The sequence below is a fragment of the Eriocheir sinensis genome, chromosome 12 (genome assembly GCF_024679095.1).
Source record: "Eriocheir sinensis breed Jianghai 21 chromosome 12, ASM2467909v1, whole genome shotgun sequence".
In the NCBI taxonomy this organism is placed as follows: Eukaryota; Metazoa; Arthropoda; class Malacostraca; order Decapoda; family Varunidae; genus Eriocheir; species Eriocheir sinensis.
Window position 1 is genome coordinate 13,659,741 of NC_066520.1, and position 22,101 is coordinate 13,681,841.

Below are 22,101 nucleotides of genomic sequence, written 5' to 3' on the forward strand. Positions count from 1 at the left end.
GTTAGTTAGATAGATAGATAGATAGATAGATAGAGAGAGAGAGAGAGAGAGAGAGAGAGAGAGAGAGAGAGAGAGAGAGAGAGAGAGAGAGAGAGAGAGAGAGAGAGATTGATTGATTGATTGATTGACTTAAGATAGACAGGCAGTACTGGCGGAAGGGCGACCATTATCACCTGCCCTGACCTTGCCCACCGGCGGACCTCCTTTGAGACACCCTCGCGTTACGCTGTGTTGTGCTGTGTGACGCCGCGCCTCTCGCCGTTACTTCCTGCCAAACAACACCACCGCCTCCGCCTTGCCCTCCGTCTGCTATCCCTCTCTTCCTTCCTCCTTTTTTTCCTTCTTTTTCTTATTTTCTGTTTTCATTTTTTCTTCTGTTCATTTTCGCTAGTTTTCTCTTTTCTTCATCTATTGTTATCCTTCCTCCTCTTCCTCCGCCTCCTCCTCCTTGCCCTCCACTCTGCTCTCTCCCTCTCTTCCTCCTTCCTCCATCCTTCCTTTTCTCCTTCCGATACTTCTCTTCTTTTATTTTTCTTCTACTGTTTCTGTTTTCTCGTCTCTTTTCTCTTCGTTTCATCGTTTATCATTCCCCCTCTTCCTCCGCCTTGCCCTTCACTCAGCTCGCCCCTTCCTCCTTCCTTTTCCTTCCTTCCGATCCTTCTCTTCTCTTATCGTCTGTTTTTATTTTTATTTTCTTCTGTTAGTTTTGTTTTGTTTTTATTTTCGCTTCTTTGTTTATTATTCCACTTCCTCCTCCCATATTATCTTCCTCCTCCTCCTCCTCCTCCTCCTCCTCCTCCTTCTTAAACTCTGCCGCCTCCCTTCCTCCACCTCTTCGTTATCATTTTCCTATATTATTTTTTCACTCTAAACTTATTAAGAACCTTTTTTTTCCCTCTCTATCTGCCCCATGTTAAACGTGTGTGTGTGTGTGTGTGTGTGTGTGTGTGTGTGTGTGTGTGTGTGTGTGTGTGTGTGTGTGTGTGTGTGTGTGTGTGTGTGTGTGTGTGTATTTCTTTATGTCTGTTTTTTTGTGTTTGTTTACGTTTGTTTGTTATGGACCTATGGAAGCCTATAGGTCAAGGTGGTTCATATTTGTTTCATGCCATTCGCGGTTCAAGATTGGGAACCAGGTGTGGGCAGGTGATGTGGGTAGGCTTAATTAGGCAGGTGTGGGTAGACGAGGAGGTGTAGGGGGGTTAATGAAGGACGAGGAGGTGTGGGGAGGGGTAAGGGGGAACGAGGAGGTATGGGGAGGGGTAAGGGGGGACGAGGAGGTATGGGAGGGGGAGGAGGAGGGGGCCAAGTGCAGGAGAGGCTGTAGGCTGCACGAGGGCGGAAGTGCAAACAATGACGGGCACGCAGGTAGACTGATTACGCTACGGTACGCCCAGGTATATATAGATGAGGAGGGCGCGGGAGTGTGAGTACGAGAGAGAACTTGTCACCTGCACCACCACTGAATCACAACGCTTCTACACGCCATCTCACGCCTCTACACGCCACGTCACGCCTTGTCACACCACGCCCGTCCATCCCACGCTCCGTCACCCCACTCCACCTCGCTCTTCCACCCCGGTTCATCCACATCGCGTCGCAGAGTAAGCCATTTTCAGCGACTTGTTTCTTTTCACGTGATGAAGCTGAAACACTTTTTCCTCTCGCGTGATTAACCAGTTTGGCAGTCTTTTGGGGTCAGGTTGTTGTTCTTGTTACCTGTGTCTTGGGTTTTGGTGTAAGTTATTTTTGTGTTAGAAGAAGTGCATAGAAGAGATCTGCGTTTTATTAGCTTTTTTTTTTTACGTTGTTATTACAGATTTTATTTATTTATTTTTTTTTTTTTTTTGACGTTGGACTTATCTTTGTGTTATAAGATATGCATAGAACAGGTCTACGTTTTATATATTTTTTACGTGTTGTTATTAGTCGTTTTTTGTCGTTGAACTTATCTATGTGTTATAAGATATGCATAGAACAGATCTACGTTTTATATATGTTTTTTTTTTACATGTTGTTATTACCGATATTTTTTTTGTCGTTGAACTTACTTATGTGTTGGAAGAAATGCTTAAAACCGATTTACGTTTTATCTTTACTTTTCTCTATGTACCTGAACAGCATTTTATATACATTTCTTGCAACGACAAAGCATGTTCAGCTAATGTTACCTAATGTGTTTGTGAGGAGAGTTTCTCATGTCAGCACTCTCCACTTCAGTGACATTTATTTTGTGAGACAAGTTCCCCTTAGCTTATTTTCCCCTTAAGCCCCTATCTTACTTTCCACTCTTTTTCCACCCTTATTTTATTTTCTTATCTTATTTTCCACTTATTTTCCACCCCTACCTTATTTTCCACTTATCTTATTTTTCCCTTATCTTATTTTCCACTTCATCCCTTATCTTATTTTCCACTTCAACCCTTACCTTACTTTCCACTTATTTTCCACTTATTTTCCACCCTTATCGTATTTTCTTATCTTATTTTCAACTTAAACTCTGATCTTATTTTCCCCTCATCCTACTTTTCCCTAATCTTATTTTCTACTTAAACCCTTATCTTATTTTCCCCTTATTCTACTTTCCCCTTATTTTATTTTCTACTTGAACTTTTTTTTCTGCGACGAGTTCCCCAAACCAGTATTTTCCATTTGAACGATAGGTATTCTCTTTCTACTTCTTTTATCTAAGTTTCCCGTGGCATTTTTTCTTCCCTCTGAATCGTAAAACTAACTCACAAAGGATAACTATTATGATCCCTGTGGTATTCTAGTGCAGGATTCAGTTGTTCTCCGATTCAAAAAGATATACAGAGCAATACATGAGTTGGTTTAAGGTAAGGAAGTCAGGTAGAGCAACAAGGTAGGGTTAGGGAAGGTAAGGTAAGGTAAGGTGGTAGTAGTAGTAGTAGTAGTAGTAGTAGTAGTAGTAGTAGTAGTAGTAGTTCGATTATTAACTTTACTGTGAAGACTTTTTGGGGTTAGCGCAGAGCATCCCCCTAGCCATCAGTGGAGGTCCCTGGCGCGGGTCGGCCCCGTAAGAAGCTGCATTTGGTGTCTGACAGGATCGTTCCCAGTGCGAGATGCGGCTCGTGATCACAGCACATAAATATCACCGCGTTGGAGGCTCTTCTTTTCGTGTGTGTGTGTGTGTGTGGGTGTGTGGGTGTTAGGCAGCATTTTTTGTTTTTTATATTTTTTTCTTTTTTTCTTCGTTTCACATAATAGTTCAAACAAAAAGTAGGTTAGGTAGAGAATTATGTCCTTATACGCAGGGAACATCTTTTTTCTACATCACCACCACCAACACCAACACCATCAACACCACCACCACCACCACTACCACTACCACTACCACCACCACCACCAACAACAACAGCAACAACAACAACAACAACAACAACAATCCTTAACCCTCCACATCGCTGCAATCTATCTAACTCACTGAGACTTCCGAGGACGCAGAATTACAAGCCTTTTTTTGCTATAATGAATGAGGAAAACGTGGAGAGAGAGAGAGAGAGAGAGAGAGAGAGAGAGAGAGAGAGAGAGAGAGAGAGAGAGAGAGAATAAAATACTTATACATACACACACACACACACACACACACACATACACGACTCTCCCACACTCCCTTTCTCCCATTCCTCACCTCATGTTCCTTACTGCAGAATGAGAGGCGTGGCGTCCGTGTCCCTCCTCGCCCTGGGCCTGGCTGTGGCTTGGGCGACGGATGCAACGCCAAAGGAGGTCAGCGAGAACGAGAAGGAGCGAGAGGAGACCAGCGGGAAGAACGCACGCCAAGTCTATTCCTACAACCGCGGTACTGGTTATGGGACCTCCTACAACGGCATCTACCCGAGCAACATCATCCCGACGAGCAGCTACAACCCTTCCTACAACCCCTCTTACTACCCTTCCTATAACCCGACGGTAGGGAGCGCGGGGGGCGTGTATCCCATCACGCCGACGGTCGGGAGTAGCTACGGGGAGTCCTTCACTGTTCGCCGCGCCTCGTCAAGAACCACCGTTGGCTCCAGAGTGATCCTGACCCAGGCGGTGACGCAGGTGAGAGACAGACAGACAGACAGACAGAGAGAAAGAAAGAAAGAGGGAAAGAAAGAAAAACGGAAAGAAAAACATGGAAAGAAAACAAAGAAAGAAAGACAGAGAAAGAAAGACAGACAAAAAGAAAGAAAAACAGAAAAAAAAGAAAGAGAGAAAGGAAGACAGACAGAAAGAAAGACTAAGATAAATTAACAAAGACACAAACAGACAGATAGATGGATGTTCGTCAGTAAGGTAGGGGAGGGCAAGGTCGGCTACAGGAAGAATAGCAGGCTGGAAACGAACACAGAGAGGCTACTTGCAAGATCCTTTACAAACACGGTGGAGAGAAGGGAAAATCACTATCAGTTATCCTTAGTTCTCGTTTATTAAGCTGGATTGTAGTAGATCAGTGACATCCTCATTGAGTAGATAGATAATTGTTTCGAAAATGGAGAGAAGTAACTGTTGGTGGTTGTGTTTCAGGCATCAGCAGCATAGCAAAACAGGTTACGGGTGAACGTGTCTGAACGATGCTGCGGCTAGGTGGAAAATGAAGATGGTAGCCTACTGTCAGACGCTTCCTTCTCTCACATCAAATCAAAAAGAAAAAAAAAAAGGGAGATAACTTGGTTTTTTTAAGTTTTTTTTAGTGTAGTATAGGTAGGATTAACTACCACCAGTGTCATAAACCTACCCGTGGAATTGCACTGAACTCCTATGAAAGCCTTGTCGAATTAGTGAGCTTGGGGGTCGAAAGGTTTGAGAATACGGGACAACTCAAACCAGGGTTGCCAGATTATCGTATCCACCATTGTATTTACTGTTTTTAGACACAACTATAGCAAAAAGACACTAATAATTAAACCTTTCAACGGTAACTATAAATAAATGTAGTTATTGGAGTGGAGGAGACAGTTTTTGGGTCGGAAATCGGAAAACATAAGAGGCTAAGTACGATAATCTGGTAACGGAGCACTCAAAGACTCCCCCCTGTGACCATTTCTCCTTGACGTGGCTTTTATCCCTCCCTCCCTCTCTCCGTGCAGGGTGGGTCGGGCTGGAACGCCGCCTCCAGTGAGTTCGTGGCCACCTCGACGGGCACGTTCTTCTTCACCTTCTCGGCCGTGTCGGATCGCTACACGCAGTTCAGGTGAGTTGGTTCGTGACACCTTCAGCGACCCGAGTCTTTGTGTTTGTGTCCGTGTTATTTGGGCTGTGTGTGCATGCTTAGGGTTTGTATTTCGCTTAAGATTTACTTGCATGTTGTATATTGGCACTTGTAGTATTATAGAAACTCAAAATAGGAGCACTGAGTCGCCGTCTTCTCGCAGGACTCTCGTACCGTTGCGTCTCCCATTTCATCCTTTGCTGTGTATCACGCATAACACCTAACTCCAATGATGCCAGATTATCGTACTCAAAGCATTATATTAACCGGTTTCTGCCGCATAACTATTGCTAAAAACACAAATAATTAACCGTTTTAACGTTACCTCTATATAAAACCAGTTAAAGGGGTGGAGGAGGCAGTTTTGGGGTTGGAAATCAGCAAACATAAAAGATGGAGAACGATAATCTGACATCGTTGGCTACCTCTGCAGTATTGGTTAGTCACAGTCTTTCCAGTATCAGTTATCTTCTGTTTCACCTCTCCTCATTCCTACCAACACCACCAGCAGCAATATCGCCAGTCCTTTACCTTTCCGTCTTTCCTACCTCGCCTATCGCAGGGTGAGCCTCCGACATAACGGCATCGAAGTGGTGAGCGCCTACGGAGATGCCTCAGGCTACCAGATGGGCAGCCAGAGCGCCGTTCTCAATCTTAGGTCTGGAGATCGCGTTTACTTGCAGCTGGACGAAGGCCGCCTCTACGACTCGTCCGCTTCCTCCAGAGGCTACACCACCTTCTCTGGCTTCAGGATCCGATAAAAAGGCTGTTCTCAAGACCTCCGACCACAGGGATAAAATGTCTTTTGTGCCTCCGACATTAATGTTATGGCCATTCTCTGTGAATCATCGAAGAGGAAAAAAGTAACTCATTGCATAAGAATTTCAAGCCAAACGTCAAAATATTACTTAGAGGTTATTGGTTTCCTTTGTGGGCTCTGATTCTTAGTAGTCTTCTGACACTGTTGGAGGTTGTCACTGGTAACTATATGTTGTATTTTGAGAGGCTGATGACTTAAACTTGGGACCATGTAAGAGGTTGATTCTTATGTAAACACTGGCATCTTGTTGTCTGAAGTAGATTATGACTGCAGATCTTTCATGCAGTATGTTCACTTTAGTCCTACGTCAAGGGAGCCTAGCACGAAGGTTTGTAGTGTGCATGAATATTGTAAATTCGTTTTTTTCTTATTAAAAGGCATGATTCCCTTTAAATATGTTTTGAATGAGCAGCCTAGACAGGAACCAACACTGAATACAAACAAGATCCACAGCTTTGCCTGAGGAGGGAAGTCACCTTATTATCACTAAACCTGCTAAAGGAATATGATTTTATCTTATCAAGGAGAAAACAAAACGCTCTCTGGGTTATATCTGTAAATTGATTAAGTAAGTTTGTGTAATAGCAGTGATGGTAGTAAGTAGTACATAACAGTAATAGTAGTAGTAATGGTAGTAGTGGTGGAGATAGTAGCAGAAGTGGCAATCTGTGAAATGCTGGAAACGAATAAAAAAAATCAGCTAATGGAAGCGAATCCTCTCTCAATATGCCATAGCCATATCTGGGAACGATTTGCTGTTGTTTATTTATCAGTGGAAAGTCTCAGTCCTGATTACTTTTCATTTAAAACATATAACTGTGAATCCATGGGCCTGGGTCGAAATGCAAGCCCGGGCAGTCATGTGCAGCCCACCCAGCTGTTCATCCTCCCTTTCTGGCTGATCAATAAACGGGTAAACCTGGGGAAAGTAAACACACACCGGCCCAGCGTCCCGGGGTGATTGGTTATCTCCCGCCACAAACTCAAGGGCCAATGTGCCAGAGATGGACATCGAGGCCATGTGCAGCTTTAGCATATGCCCCCAACTTTACCTTTACCTCTCTGCTGGAGGACCTTACTACCTGTCATGACAATCACTGGGCAATAAACTCTGGAATGTCTTATAAAGTTTAATTATATAAATACATATTTCCATAAAAAAAGATACTAGTCTTAAAAGATTGTACAGAGCGTTATTCATTACAAACTCATGTTTAGGCGCTTCATATGTACATAAATAATCTGCAGAATTAGAACTATGTTTAATGTAATATGTTTCAATATCTAATGCATATTATAAAGCTTCTCTAACTATAATAATTTTGTACAGGTAATACTTTGGTTCTGTTATAAATCAAGAAAGTACACACTCTGCCAAGCAATAGTATGAACCTACATCCTGCTCAAGGTGTCAGTTGGTGCCACTTCCCCTTTACTGTGCCACAGCTTTTCCACATTGGAGAGTTTTTGCATGATTCCATGGAAAAAATGCATCCATCACACTTCAGTTAATTGCAATTTCACTAAACTTTTTTTAGCCTGCTGACTTGAGGTTGAAATGTCTCTTGAAAATAAACCTTATTAGACTTTGGTGATTCCTCAATTGCAGGTTGAAAGCTTGAAAAGTTGTGTCCTGGATGTGTGCACTCTTTGGATGAAAAGTTCATCAACAAACATTCCACAGGTCTGATGGTCTGCCTTTTCCACCCAGAAGGAAAGCACAATACATATAACTTGCCTTTCCTGGCAAACATTCATTAATCATTATATATATATATATATATATATATATATATATATATATATATATATATATATATATATATATATATATATATATATATATATATATCATACATAAATACAAATAAATACAAATGACTAATATCAAAAGCTACATATACACTGTTCTGCATAGATGATGGTAACCGGACATACCAAATTAACACCAAAATAAGATTAGAAATGCCACTATTTTGGAAGATATGCAGGCAATATTTTGAACTGAACTGTCCCTTGACAATAGTATATTTTTAGTCCCGCAACTATGGTAAAAAATAATACAGGTGTGACTTACGATTGTTTGCAGGGCACACATTAACCAGTTTTTATTTATGACAAAAGAGTTCTGCATAATCTTGCATAATGTGAATTCACCTAAGTTGATAGATAGAAAACTGCAACCATAAGCATGTTTAAAACTAGGATCCAACAAGGAGATTGTTACCCTGTATCTGTGAAGAAAACAATAAAATTGGCAAGAATAATACTTTCAAATATAAGTGATGGAAATAAACTTATGATACAACATTTGAACAATGAAATGTTCACATTAAGCTCTTATTTAAACTAAGCTATTTGAATATAAATAAAGAAATAACCGTTCACTGCAAGTACAAAAATATTCATTTGATGGAAAGAAATGTGGATACTGAGTACATTATATGAAGAGCAGTAAGAGTGCAAGGGCAGCTTGTGTTGGGGCAGATGAGACACTGGAACATCCCACACAGCCAAAGTTCAGCATGACACGCTTTAGTCTTCATATCGTTTGAAAAACAAATAAGTTATTGTGTGTATATGTGTATATGATATAGTAAAGGTAAAGTTGGAGACATAGGCTAAGCTCTGGGCAGCCTTGGTGCTCATTTCATTTTGTCTTGAGCATGTGGTGTGGGTGAGAATCCTTTACCCCAGGACACAGGGCAACAGTGTAACATCCAAGTTACCACAGTCTACCTTCCCCAGGTACCCATTTAGCGATCACTCCAGTGCATGAATAAATGTAAGCAACGGTCAGTGCAAGTCTTAGCCATTACAAAAGAACTGAGTGGCCATGAAGAATTGTGTAAATGAAAACTGCATGACCTTACAATGTAAAAGGGTGCTGTAATAATGATCATATAAATGAACATGTATAACAAGTGATCACAAAATGCTATGTTTCATTACAGAAACCAAATTATTAGGTGAGATTAAGCCATCATGCGTAGGTCAATATGTTAGAATGAAGGTAGAAAATTTAAGTGTTATATTTCACAAACTAGCATAGAAGTTTACTTTTCAAGACATTATTAAAGGACAGGCTTTCCCAGATTTAGCTGTTTAGACAGTAATTAAGTATTTGAAAAAAAGTTCCTGTGCTAAATGTATAAATAAAAGTGTTATTTAAGAAATACTCACTGTAGTGTTTCATCCCATGGTTCCACCATCATATAAAGCAACAAGAACTTCTTACTTACTTGAATAAAAGTTAATATAATTAATTCCTTAACCTGGTAGCAGTGACATGCCAGATATGTGGCTTTACCGAGTACCAGCGACGAGCCAAATTCTTGCCATGACATATCACCCCCCCCCTAAAAAAAAATATATATATATATATATATATATATATATATATATATATATATATATATATATATATATATATATATATATATATATATATATATATATATGCATTTGATCACAAATGCATTGATACATATAATATTTTGTGTGAGTGATGTTTTTTCTCATTAATTTGCTTAGAGGGGTCTTTAAGAAACACGAGTGCCGCAGCTTCTGGGTTAAATATAATGCAAGAGTTATTTACTACCAGTGACAGATTAGACATCAAAAGTCGAGATATAACTAACCCACACTTGAACTCTGAGTAGTGGCCTGCAGCACACTCACTTCATACAAAGTAATCAAGAATTCCTCATCTTTTGACTTCAAATTGGAGAGTGACAGGCACCCTGAAACTAAAGTATACTTTCCAGATTATGAAATTCATAGGTATTCCCATAAAGTTGCCAAAAATAACATATATATTCTCTAAATGTATTTATATCTGTTTCAGTATAATCCCCCATACTAATATTTATAAAAATATTACCATGGAAAGTTTTATAAATTTATTTGTACATAATAAATACATTGTAAGTAATACAGTTCAAGAGACTTTGTACAAAAGAAAGTAGCATTAAATGACATTGCACTGCTTTCTGGGGACATACTTGGTATGACACCACAGGACGCAAATCACTGCTTTCTGGGGACATACTTGGTATGACACCACAGGACGCAGATCACACCGAGTGACACCTACTTGCATTGAGCCACCGCTGGTACCCGGTTATTTAGTGACCTTCATCACGCTGCTTTCAAATTTTATAAATTTGCTTCATGATGCGTACACATAATGGTTTACAAGACAAACATCTTCCACATTCAATAGTAATGACAATCTTGGCCTGTCTTTTTACAGGTAAGATCTCCTGATATATGATTGTTGGCAAGCAGTTTTACAGGCACTGTAAGCATTACTGTAATGGCTTAACATTCATTGTATCCTCTATGTAATGGTTGGTGTTCCATTATAGATCTTACATGCCTCAACTCTCTTATCAAATCTGGATACAGCAGTCACCATACACCCTACTCACTTCCTCTTTTCCCGTGCAGGTTGGTCGATAAATGGGAAACCTGGGTAAAGTTACCTGCACGCTTGAGCTGGGTGCAACACTGAACCTTGTCCCAAGATACAAAATTCAAATCCTCAAATCCTCTGCAGGATCAAGCACAACAGGCTCTTTAATGGAAGTTCCATTTTCTTTTGGACAAGAGGAAGGGGCCTGTGGCAGCTCCAGCGAGTGCCAGGCCTGACCAAGGTGAGACAAATCCGAGAAGTGTCAAAGTTGTTTTGATAATTACACTACTATAATTACAGTAAGATTAAATTTTCTTTGCCACCAGTTTCTTGTAGCAAGAACAAAATATTCAATGAACTATTGATTTGGAATAGCAGTGTCCTCTAATTCCATTATATGTATTGTAGACCCAGTTTATCTTTCATTACTATTTCTTCCTGGCCTGGGATGGGCAGTGGTGAAGAATAGTATATGGGAGAACATTTCTGGAGAAATTGTCCTCGGCTACAGTTGAAAACTTGATGGGTGCAGTAGGCACTGCCAGTTAACGTCAACTGATGTTTGGCACGACTGGATGGTTTACAGCATTCACATTGGCAAAAACATTTTTCCAGTGTTTTGCAAAATTAATTTCTCATTGTTGGCAAGTTTAATTTTGGTCAGTTCTCTCCTTGTGTTTGCTACTCCAGTGCACAGTACTAATTCTGACTTCCTGAAATTACACATGATATTAAAAAATCTGGATAAGTTCAAGAAATTTGTTCATATTATTGATTTTTTTTTTATTTCATCTTTCGATGGTCAGTAATATGCCTGAAATGTGACTAAAAACAGTCTTCAGTTTTAATCACTACATTTCTCATAAAATGTTGAGAATTATCCTGTAAATAGTAAATCACTCATACAATAATGATGAGCAGAATATTTTTTTTTACATTATTTCCATAATTACTTTTTCAGTTCAAAATCATTATTTCTTTGTTTTCAAGTCTGATAGCAGAACTAAGTTGCAGGAGGATGCTAGAAAGTGGGATATTTCAGAACATCAAAAGAAAATAGAACAGACATGAAAGACAGGATGGTCAAGGTGAACAGCAACACTGGCTGCCGTCATATTATTTTGTTCAATCAAAAATATTGATGTACTAAATACTAATTCAAAAGGGACAGCAGTCATGAGCCTGGTCAAACTAACCTGGGGAAAAAATTATCCACTTGACCACCAAGCAAGATTTTTTATATGTATCAGTAAGACATCCATGAGGTGGGAAATGAGAGCTTCAAGGAAAGTGCTATGAAAGAAAAGCAGTAAGTGGTGCATGCTACTAATTTCAAAGAACAGGTGTGCAGTGTTGGGAGTAAAGGGTCAAGATATGACCAACAATTTGTGGTGTGGGACCAAAAAATTTATACCTTGGTTATCTATATACAAATATATAAATAATTAGATGATAGATAGATAAATAAATAGATAGTTTGGTTGATGGAGTGTATAGTCATGACTGAAACATATGAGAAAATTTCATATAAGCATTTAACTTCCCAGGAAATAAATAGGAAAGATGCAAACAGGAAATAATAATGACTGCAAAATGTAGATGATCTAAAAACAATAGGAATATGGGTCCAGAATACTGAAGTGACGTGGCATAGAGATAAAATAAAATATTGTACTTTCTAAAGAAGAGAAGGAAGACAATACCCACGAGTACAAATGTTCCAGCTTCACATTAGCCCCAGTATTACTACTCGTATACAAATAGGTATAGGTATAGTAGTAGCAAAGTTTAGGGGAATCTACTAGGCAGTGTTGTGCTTCAGCATTCATCCCTATCCTATTGGCCTTTGAGCTTAAAGTCAAGAACATGGACCCAGGCTTACAGTGCTAAGGAATTAGCTGTAACATTCAGGCAAACACTATACTCTGACATCAAACCCAATGCAGAAAAATCAGCTAAGGTAGTATACTCATACTTGGTATCACTGTAGGGGCGATGTTCTCACTCACTCATAAGAACATACGGAGCCTGTAAGAGGCTGGTTGGCCTATACAAGGCAGCTGCTGTAAGCCTCACTATCCATGAATTTATCCAACCTCTTTGAAATGCCAGAATTTTTCTCTTTACTACACTTCCACATGACCTTTGCATGTAATGAAACACACGAGAAATTAATCCAGACAAGAAAAGGTTTTGCCGCCACTGGGGATCGAACCCGCGACCAGCGAGACAGGAGAGCCACTCCTTAACCAGTCAGCCAAAGAGGTACCCCCCTCGCAGAGTGAGTTATGGGAGGCTCGCCCATCAGGCAAGTCGCTGCACTACATCTTCTTGAATGTATCTATAGTATTGCCACCCACAACATGACTGCCAAGTCTATTCCACTCATCCACCACTCTATTGGTAAACCAATTCTTGCCATTGTCTTTGTTGAATCTGAATTTATCAAACTTAAAACCATTGCTATGTGTTCTACCTGGCTCTTTTACAACCAAAACCCTATTAACATCCCCTTATTAAAGCCCTTCATCTATTTATAAACCTCAATCAGGTCTCCTCATAACCTTTGCCTTTCTAGAGTGTAGATTTAAATGCTTTAGTCTGTCCTCATACAGCAATTTTCTCACTTTCTGAATCATCTTTGTCATCCTCCTCTGTACAGATTCTAACATCTTGATATCCATTCTATAGTAGGGTGAACAGAACTGAACTGCATAATCAAGATGAGGTCTAACTAGTGCTAAGTAAAGTTCGAGGATGACTTCAGCGCTCCTATTGCTTACCCTTCTTGAGATGAAACCAAGTGCCCTGTTTGCACGATTCTTAGCCTGAATGCATTGAGCCCTAGGACGGAGGACAGCCCTCACTAGAAGTCCTAAGTCTCTCTCACACCTAGACCTGCTTAGAGGAGTGTCATTTAAGGAGTAATTGTGAGGGGTTATTCCTACCTAAACTCAGAATACTACACTTCCCAACATTAAACTCCATCTGCCACTTACCCGCCCAATCATATAGTCTGTCAAGCTCATCCTAGAAAATGCTAGCGTCCTGGTCTGATTGGATTATTCTACCAATCTTGGTATCATCTACGAACGTACTGACATCACTACTAATTCCTGTGTCAAAATCATTGATGTAAATGATAAAAAGCAGTGGACCCAGCACCGACCCCTGCGGGACTCCACACGTAACACTGCCCCATTCAGATTTTTTACCATTGATTTGCACTCTCAGCTTCCTACCTCCAAGCTACATCCTAATCCAGTTCAAGACTTTCCCATCTATGCCGTGAGCCTGTAATTTAAGTCATAGCCAGTGATGAGGGACTTTGTCGAGCGCTTTAATAAAATCTAGATACACTATTCGTCATTTTCATCTCTATCAACTGCCTTGATTACTTTAGTGTAGGACAGACAACAGGTTAGTAAGGCAAGACCTACCCTCTGTGAACCTATGCTGTGAGTCATGAATTAAACTATGCTTCTCTAGATGGTCCCAAATACTCCTAGCTATAACGGACTCCAACATCTTGCCTAAAACTGTTGTTAAGCTTATTGGGCTATAATTTGAGGTGGCTGACCTCTCTCCCTTTTTGAAAATCAGCATCACATTAGCTACTTTCCATAGGCTGGGCAAATACCCAGAATTTACCGACATTTTAAAGATATCGGTTAGCGGGCCACTGAGGACCTCCTTGCATTCATTAGTCCTTTCTCAACTTGTTCCAACAGGCAGCAAACTGACCATGTATTCCAACTAAGACTTACTTTTTTTAAGATACCATGTTATAACTATTAGAGATCATACATCCAACGGCATCACTTTACTCACTAGACGCCTGCACTCCCGAGAGTCCAACTGAGCAAGCTCCCGCGCAGCTGGCTCACTTATGAATTAACAGGGAGGAAACCGGAAATGCCCCTCCTACACTTCACAGCACTCTCAGTCCCAGTGTTATAATGTTAAATATTTTAAAATCATCAATATAGTAAAAGTTCAATAATCTGAACGTGAATTTCCAGAAAATCCCATTAGTCCAAAATTAGATAAAGTTATTACAAATGAGTGAAAAATGCATAGATTACTTTTACTTTTTCGTGCTCTCATTACTTCTGGATCTAATATCTTTACATGGATTTACCTTCCTAAAACTGCTGTTCATCACTTCTATGCATTACTGGTGAATAAGAAAACATGCTATCTCTGTTTTTGCTATGTGAATCATTTCTGTTGCAAAGATGCTTACCACAGCCCACTACAGGCAGTGATATGCCTTTGTGCAATCAATTTTGAATTATTGTGACATCTTATCAAGCTGATTTTGAAAGCAAAAGACATTTTAAGTTGATTTGAGAAGTCTCTCCATAACTGGGGTTTTTTTTTACTTAAACCATCAACTCATCAACTACAAGTTCTATATAAAAAATAAATTGTGTGAACTTGGAAATTCAAATACTTATGGTAACAACAGAGGAAAGGAGAAAAGCTATGTGATATTAAGACAGAAGCTACAGCAAAAAAAACTAAATCTTTCATTCAATGGTTCAGCGGTGTTTGTTGAAAACAGTGCATGAAAATGTTTATCAACTTGTGATTTAATTTAAGTTAAAGTTTCAAAGCAAATATCTCATTTACTACAAATACTCACTCAGGAAAATATTCCATTGACTTCCCAGTCATGGAAATGGATAGCAACAATTCATGTAATTTAAATATTTGTAAAATTACTCCATTGACTGACCAGCTCCTGCTGTTGCAATACTATGTGACATAACAGTAATTAATGGGCACACCTCTAACCCATTAATTTGGCCAAACCTTTCCATGTCTCTGAAGCACTATGGGCTGCTGGAAACCAAATATCAATTAATGTAAATACTCAATGCAAATCAAATAATGACATTATTATATACATGATTATGAACCAACATGATTATTTAACAAATGCAAAAATACTGTACTTACAAGGACTATTACAGTACTACCCCTCCCAAAGTAGCAAACTGTACAATACCATAAACTGTTTGACACAATGCCATCTGTGGCCAGCCAGAACACTAGTCTGGCAGTCCTGGGATTTTCAAGTTTCCTCTTGTAAAATTGCCTTGACTAAAAAAGGGCGCCGGACCATCGGTTGTAGACTGGTGGTATACCTGTATTTGTATGAAATATATAAAGAACCTGACTTCTACACGACCTCCTATTAAAAGAAGGCTCAATACAAAAATAATCATTACGTTATTCATCACTAAACCTTATGAACTAACAGACTAAAAAGTTATTAACCCCTCAGATTTGACAGCTATGACTTAGGGGATTCTAAACATATCTTCTTGCAGGCTGGTGAACTTTCATCCTCCAGATGACGCTTCTGGTGGAGCTCTGCCATGTCCTCAGCAGTGGTGGATGAGGAAGATGAATGAGCAGTGGAGGCAGCAGTAGCAGGTGATGAGTTGGAGGTGGGAACAGAGGGGCCATTTGAACTATTCTGGAAAACTGAGGCAGCATGTGTGCCAATGGCAGGGCTATTATCTTTGCTCTCATCATCCAAACACATTATAGAGTTGCTCTCCTCACTGTTTATGCTCCTGGAATCCTCTTGCTGAAGAACTTCCTCAGAATCTAATACTGGATGGGACTCTGCCGTGTCCTCAGCAGTGGTGAATGTGGGAGATGAATAGGCAGGCAATGTGTTAGTGGTGGGAACAGGGGGGCCATTCACACTATTCCGGAGCACTGAGGAGGCAGGTGTGGCAGTGGAAGGACTCTCTTCATCTAGACATGTGATGGAGTTGCTCTCCTCAGTCTTTACACTCCTGGACTCCTCTTGGAGAAGTTCCTCAGAATCTAATACTGGTATATCTGTAGAAGCAATAAAGTAGTAGTAGTAACATAGATACCCTCTCTCCCTTTTCACCCACATGTACTGCACCTACCTGACTAAAAATAACTTAATGCAATATCAGTTAAAACTCCAAACTTCTGTTGCAGTGGCTGCACTTGATATTATTGCTGTTTGTTATTATTATCACAGTCAACCTTTGATAAACAAGAGTATGTGTTTAGTATTTACGCAGGTTTACCCATTGAGAGTATAGTTAAAAATTCAAATATGGTGTATGATGAGACTATTTTTCAGCAACCACTAAAGACTCCTCACTAATTTGATGACTCGGTCACATGATGACTTGTTATGATCAAAAGGCCACGTTTCCACCAGCCACTAGCCAGCTGGTATGTTTGTCACTGTGTTCTGTTTTGTTCTCACCCCAGCTAGCTATTCAACATAAAGCCCAAGCAGGCTTCTGACTACTTTGATGACTCAGTCATGTGAGGTCTGGGCAATATGATTAAAATTACATCATCTCTGCCCAACCGTTGGACCACCACTCTGTTCTGTCCCTGTGTGGCACCTCACCCTTGTGGGTAAGTTGAACGGGCAGCAGTTGGAGTCTGGGCCAAGCAGGAGCCGCAAACAGCTCAGTGGTGACATCATGAAGGATTAAGGGAGGTTGGTTTGGTGAAGCAATTACTGTTCTCTAGACACTGATTAAAGTTTGTGAATAGTTACCAGCAAAGAAGTGTAACTAAAAAATTTCTGATGTGTATAGAGGACAATATTTACTTTGGTGGATTACTTCTGGGCTTTCATGGGGTTATGACTGAGGTGTTGGTGGTTCCTGATAGGTTTTGATTTTCCGAGTATTGATTGGCTGGCTGGGGTGTGGGGGGGCAAGATGATGTACCAGTGGGCGGGCATCTGGTGCAGCCATTTTGAACATAGAGATGTAAACAAACGGCAGTGGGACATATGTTGCAGTATGGCTCAGCCTGGTGGTGACTACAGGAAGCTACAGGGTTCCTACCTTTTGTCTATCATGGTCCACAAGATGGTGATAATAAGATGAGTGGCAAGGTGAAGTCTAGTGAAAAAAGTTTTAAAAATGAAAGCCCTGGATACATACCTTCTTCTGAGTCTTCTTCCTCTTCTTCATCCCTACAAGCACTGGCTAAAACATCTTTCAATTCATCATCTGTTTCATCATCTAAATCTAAATCTTCTTTCTTTACTTCTGAAGAGGTCTGTTCTTGGGTGGGTTCACTCTCCTCCTCTTCCTTCACATCCTCATCTTCTGTGTGGTCATCTTCATCATCATCTGATGTACCTTCTTCGTTATCACTTGTATCTTGTTCCATATCGTCTACAGAATCATCCTCCTCCTCCTTGTCTTCTCCTTCCTCTTCATTTTTAAAGGATGTAGTTCCATCACTCTGCCTATCAGTATCTATATCATTTTTAACCAACCCTTGTCTCTCTGTTGTTGCCACAGAAACCTTGTCCCTCTCCTTATCATCTAGCTTACTGCTCTCTCCCTCTTGGGTTTCAACTGTTCTGGAGGGATCCTGAGAATCAGACTCTTCTTTCACTGAACTTTTTGAGGTCTTGTCCTTTCCACCACCTGTATCCGCTTCCTCTCGTTGTTGGGCCTCTTTGTCCACATACTCTTGGAATATCTGTCGACAGACAAATAATGATAGATATGAGGATATACATTTGGGAAGGTGAGGCTTTATAAGTCTCAATTAGTAGAAAAAAACTGGAAATAGCAAAGGTAAAGCTGGAGGCAAACACCAAGCTAAGTGTGGCCTCGCTGTACATCTTATTAGCCTTTGAGCCCCGTGATGCAGGGCAAGCATGACTGTTTGGGTTACCACAGTTTGCCTTCCCCAGGTTTCCCCAGGTAATCATTTATAAACAAACCTGAAAGGGAGGATGAATAGCTCAGTGAACTGGGTGCTGACTGCCCCAGGCTGGGATCAAATCCAGGCCTGCAGATTCATTGTCAAGCATGCTAACCACTACATCACGGAGGTGCTTTCATAAAGTCCTTTTGGTGACAACCCTGATATATGGATGAAAGGCATAAGGCAGTCAGAAAAGAAATAGAAGTGACATCCATGCTAGTGAAACATGCTGTGATACACTCCATGATCAGGCCCTCTGGTAGCAACGGGTCTGGGTAATGGCATGAGCATTAAAGAAGGTGTGTGTATATTCCTCAGGAATAACTGATGTAGATGTCAACTAAAAAGTAATTTTACATGCTGTCTATGGTAACACTTTCCATATTTTCTGGCATTCAACATGTTTACCTTCAAAAACTCTTTGCAATAACCATGGGTGCATGGTAAGACCCATAACCCTATGAGTTATTATCAGGTGGTTATTCCGCAGCTTTGGTATCTCAGTCAACTGCAAACAATTATTCTATAAAACATTTCCAAGATTACTTAACCTGCTGTACCCCAGCGATGCAAGTGATGCTTTGATAAAAAAAAAAAAAAAAATCAAGGGACCAGCGACGCACGTGATGTGTCACCTACTACTGAGTGTTGTGGCGCCCTAATGGAACAGCCTAGGTGGGTGATTTTTGGAATGGACATGTGGGAGGTATGTGGGAACAGTATCCCAAGTAAGCAACTCACTAGACCCATGCCACACCCGCACACGCACACCCCACGCCTTGCAAGTCATTGTCCTCGGTTATCATGTGTCTGTGAACCCGTAAATATGTCCGGCAGTCATTCGTCATTTTGTTGCATCTTTGACACATCAGGGGATATACATATTCCAACTCCTTCACTCTCAACCCCATTCCTTCCTCATCATCTGAGCGAGTATACATGCCACATATAAATGTGAACAAACTTGTTGCATTGCTCTGATAAACTTACCAATGCTCACTGGCACTATGTGATAGTGAAACATTTAATTTTGTAATATGTGCATATGAACATCAAATAACGTAAATAACATAGGGTGGTATACGCAGCACCGGGCGACATATGGCAGAATTGCTCCTAATCATGGGCTCCCGACTCAAGGTCGCCAGCCCATCCACACAGACACTTGCCACGTATACTTGTAAACATTGTGCTCGCATTACTCCCACAATTATTCCAACACTCCGAAACAATATTGGGCCTGTATATAAGTAATACAAAATCTAGGTGATTTAAGGGGTAGATGTGACACTCGCAGTCTCTACAACACTGCTCCAGACATGCCACCACGGTGACGTGGCAATGGCTGGTGGCCCGCCACTGACAGGCCGGGCGCGCCAAATTCAATACATCAGACCTGGCAATGGACCGTCAAATGCTGTTGGGGCGTTTTCTGTGAAATTTTTCATCGACAGTAGGGGTTTTATACTGTTTTTCATGTTTTTATGGCATTTTCCAAAAAAAAAAAAAAAAAAAAAAAAAATGCCAAGGACTTATGGGACTATAGGCCGGGGTTCAGTGTGGGTAGTAACTTTTTAGTAACTTCTGTGTTCCTGGAATATCAGGAAATCAATACTCATTATTAAATCTGTTGATGGTGATTCCGGAATTTCGGAGAGGCGTCGGGGGCGGTGGGAGTTCCCGCCCTCTGCTAACCAAGATTTGTACTTACTTATGAATTATTGTGTGTGGTGTCCAAAAATTTGTCCCACGCTTCCCCACACCTCCACACCACACCACCCACTATGATGGAGAGACATGCTGATAATGATTTCCCCGTGTCCGGATGCATGGAGGAAGGGAGCACGCCAGAGGGGCCCCTGTTCCTCTACCCCTAATCTCATGGAGTGCGCTAAGCCACCGTATAAGGGAATTTTTAATAACAGCCGTATTATAAGAGCCCTGTTCAATGAGACGCTTTCTCCTTTGAAAAGTGGTGATTCAGGGTCTGAGGAGTTAGAAGATGAATTAGAACAGATTGTGCAGTCTGTTTCTGTGGCGGCTGTTCATAACACGCTGCCTCGCACCACCACAACACAGTCTTTTCCTTCCTTTCCAATCACATCTACTGTCAATGAAAGTGACGAAGGGCATGTTGATGATCTTGGGAAAGTAAATGACTCAAGAAGTGAGACAGAGGCTGAGAGAAGTGTGGCTCCAAAACGTCATTGCCGCTGGACCTGCCGCCATCAAACACCCTCCCCCACACCTTCATCTTCCATACCCTCATCACCCACACCTTCATCATCTGCGTTCACTGCATCACACCCTTCACCACCTTGACATAAGAAGGCACGAGGACGTGTCCTTGGGGCTCAGCGCTGGGGTGGCCGATGTGGTGTTGGTGCCCGTCGTGGCATTCATGACGCTCGTGGTATGCAACCACGGCAGGCCCATCATGATAAGGAGTTACTTTTATATAAGCTAAAAACATGCGTAATATGTACCCTACTCAGTGTATATATTCCATAATTATATTGTGTTTATGAAAGCTTTTTTTGTGTGCATATAATGGCAAAAAACACATTCAGTTTTGTAAGGAGTTATTTTTATGAGCATCAAACATGCTTAATATGTAGCCTAATATGAATAATCGCGTTGGTAGATGATGCATGCTGTGTGGTGGCACGGGGTGAGGTAGGAGACCCAGGTCCAGGTCAACAGCACCCGCACGAACAAGTGCGCTCGGCTTGGCCAAAAATAGCACCTCTTCCCATCATGATATCTCTGCTGTGCTGCAACCTACACACTTCCAATTTATTTCATCGTGGAGAGGAAGGATTGGCGGTGAGAAAACAGTATAAATTATTATGTTTTCGTTTGAAATTGCCACACAGGGCATTGATGAAAAACGCTTATTTTTCCAAAATTTATCAACACCGCCCGCGCGCTGCGAGGACGACAATAGTCCTCTAGCCCCATGTCTATGGGTTAAATGAGAAGAGGAAGAGAATTCAGGGACAGCACATGACCACAGACATCAATACACTGGCAGCTGCTACACCATATAAGACAAGCTCAACAACTTTCACTACACCAATCTTGAACAGTCAATGGAGGGTTCAAAATTTATGCACGATTGAAAAGGTAGCCTTATCACTGTGCTGTCTTATATAATGCAAGGCACAACTGCAATGTGGTTTACACTTTTTTTTTTTTTACAAAAAATGACCACAAAATTGGAAAGGTGCCATATATGAGAAGATACATCATCATCATTTCATCGACGCCTGCTCCTAGGAGCTCCCACCAGGGGATGGCCACGGCAGAAGAGCTTCCAAGATACAGTGCCCCAATATTTTCTATCTAATTTTTCTTCATAATTAACCTTAAAAGTTTTTCCACTTCATAAACTTCCTCTGCATCCTTACCTTATTTAGTTTCTCCTCAGCAGCCTTTTCATTTTGCTTCAGTTTGTCGTTTAGTTCCTCATCCTCTAAAGCCGGGTCTTCTCCCTCCTCATCAGCATACGAGTATATGCTGTACAAGTCATCACTCTCCCGCCTGTACTTCAGCATCTTCCCAACGTCCCTGAAGATCTCCTGGGCTGCCAAGAGAAAACTGATGATGAGAATGACGAGCTCAGATAACTTACTTTTGTCAATGGAAACCATTAATAGTAGTTTTTTTTACTTGCAGTAAGAAGCATACACCTGTCTCTTCATATTTACGAATTCACTATTCACAGATTCGCACGTCAGTGAAATTTCCCCCAAAATGCACAAAGGCAGTCGCAAAGGAATATTCGCGGTGCCACTCCAAAAATTCAGTCTGCCCACATATGATTCAGCCATTCCTAAGGAAAGGACGATGCATGCATGCATAAAGCAGAGTAAAATATCATAAGTAGCATCATTGTCCATC

The 22,101-nt window shown here is 40.9% G+C and overlaps 2 protein-coding genes across 4 annotated transcripts in view; one reads left to right on the forward strand and one right to left on the reverse strand.

The window, feature by feature from the left end:
* Window positions 1-7,834, forward strand: part of LOC126997439 (uncharacterized) — a 90,160-nt gene extending 82,326 nt beyond the window's left edge. For 2 of the 3 annotated variants that reach the window (XM_050858532.1, XM_050858531.1), the window contains 3 exons: window positions 3,669-4,065; window positions 5,094-5,197; window positions 5,778-7,834. In XM_050858532.1, coding sequence (XP_050714489.1) covers window positions 3,669-4,065; window positions 5,094-5,197; window positions 5,778-5,976 — 700 coding nt within the window. In that variant the 3' untranslated portion in view covers window positions 5,977-7,834. Of the gene's footprint in view, window positions 1-1,389; window positions 1,602-3,668; window positions 4,066-5,093; window positions 5,198-5,777 lie in introns of those variants that run through there. The other variant, XM_050858530.1, reaches the window with a different exon arrangement.
* A 2,088-nt stretch (window positions 7,835-9,922) lies between these two features.
* Window positions 9,923-22,101, reverse strand: part of LOC126997443 (death domain-associated protein 6-like) — a 28,248-nt gene continuing 16,069 nt past the window's right edge. The window contains exons 10-12 of the mRNA XM_050858534.1: window positions 21,609-21,784; window positions 17,418-17,967; window positions 9,923-16,314 (exon numbers count right to left, since the gene is read on the reverse strand). Coding sequence (XP_050714491.1) covers window positions 15,755-16,314; window positions 17,418-17,967; window positions 21,609-21,784 — 1,286 coding nt within the window. The 3' untranslated portion in view covers window positions 9,923-15,754. The remainder of the gene's footprint in view (window positions 16,315-17,417; window positions 17,968-21,608; window positions 21,785-22,101) is intronic.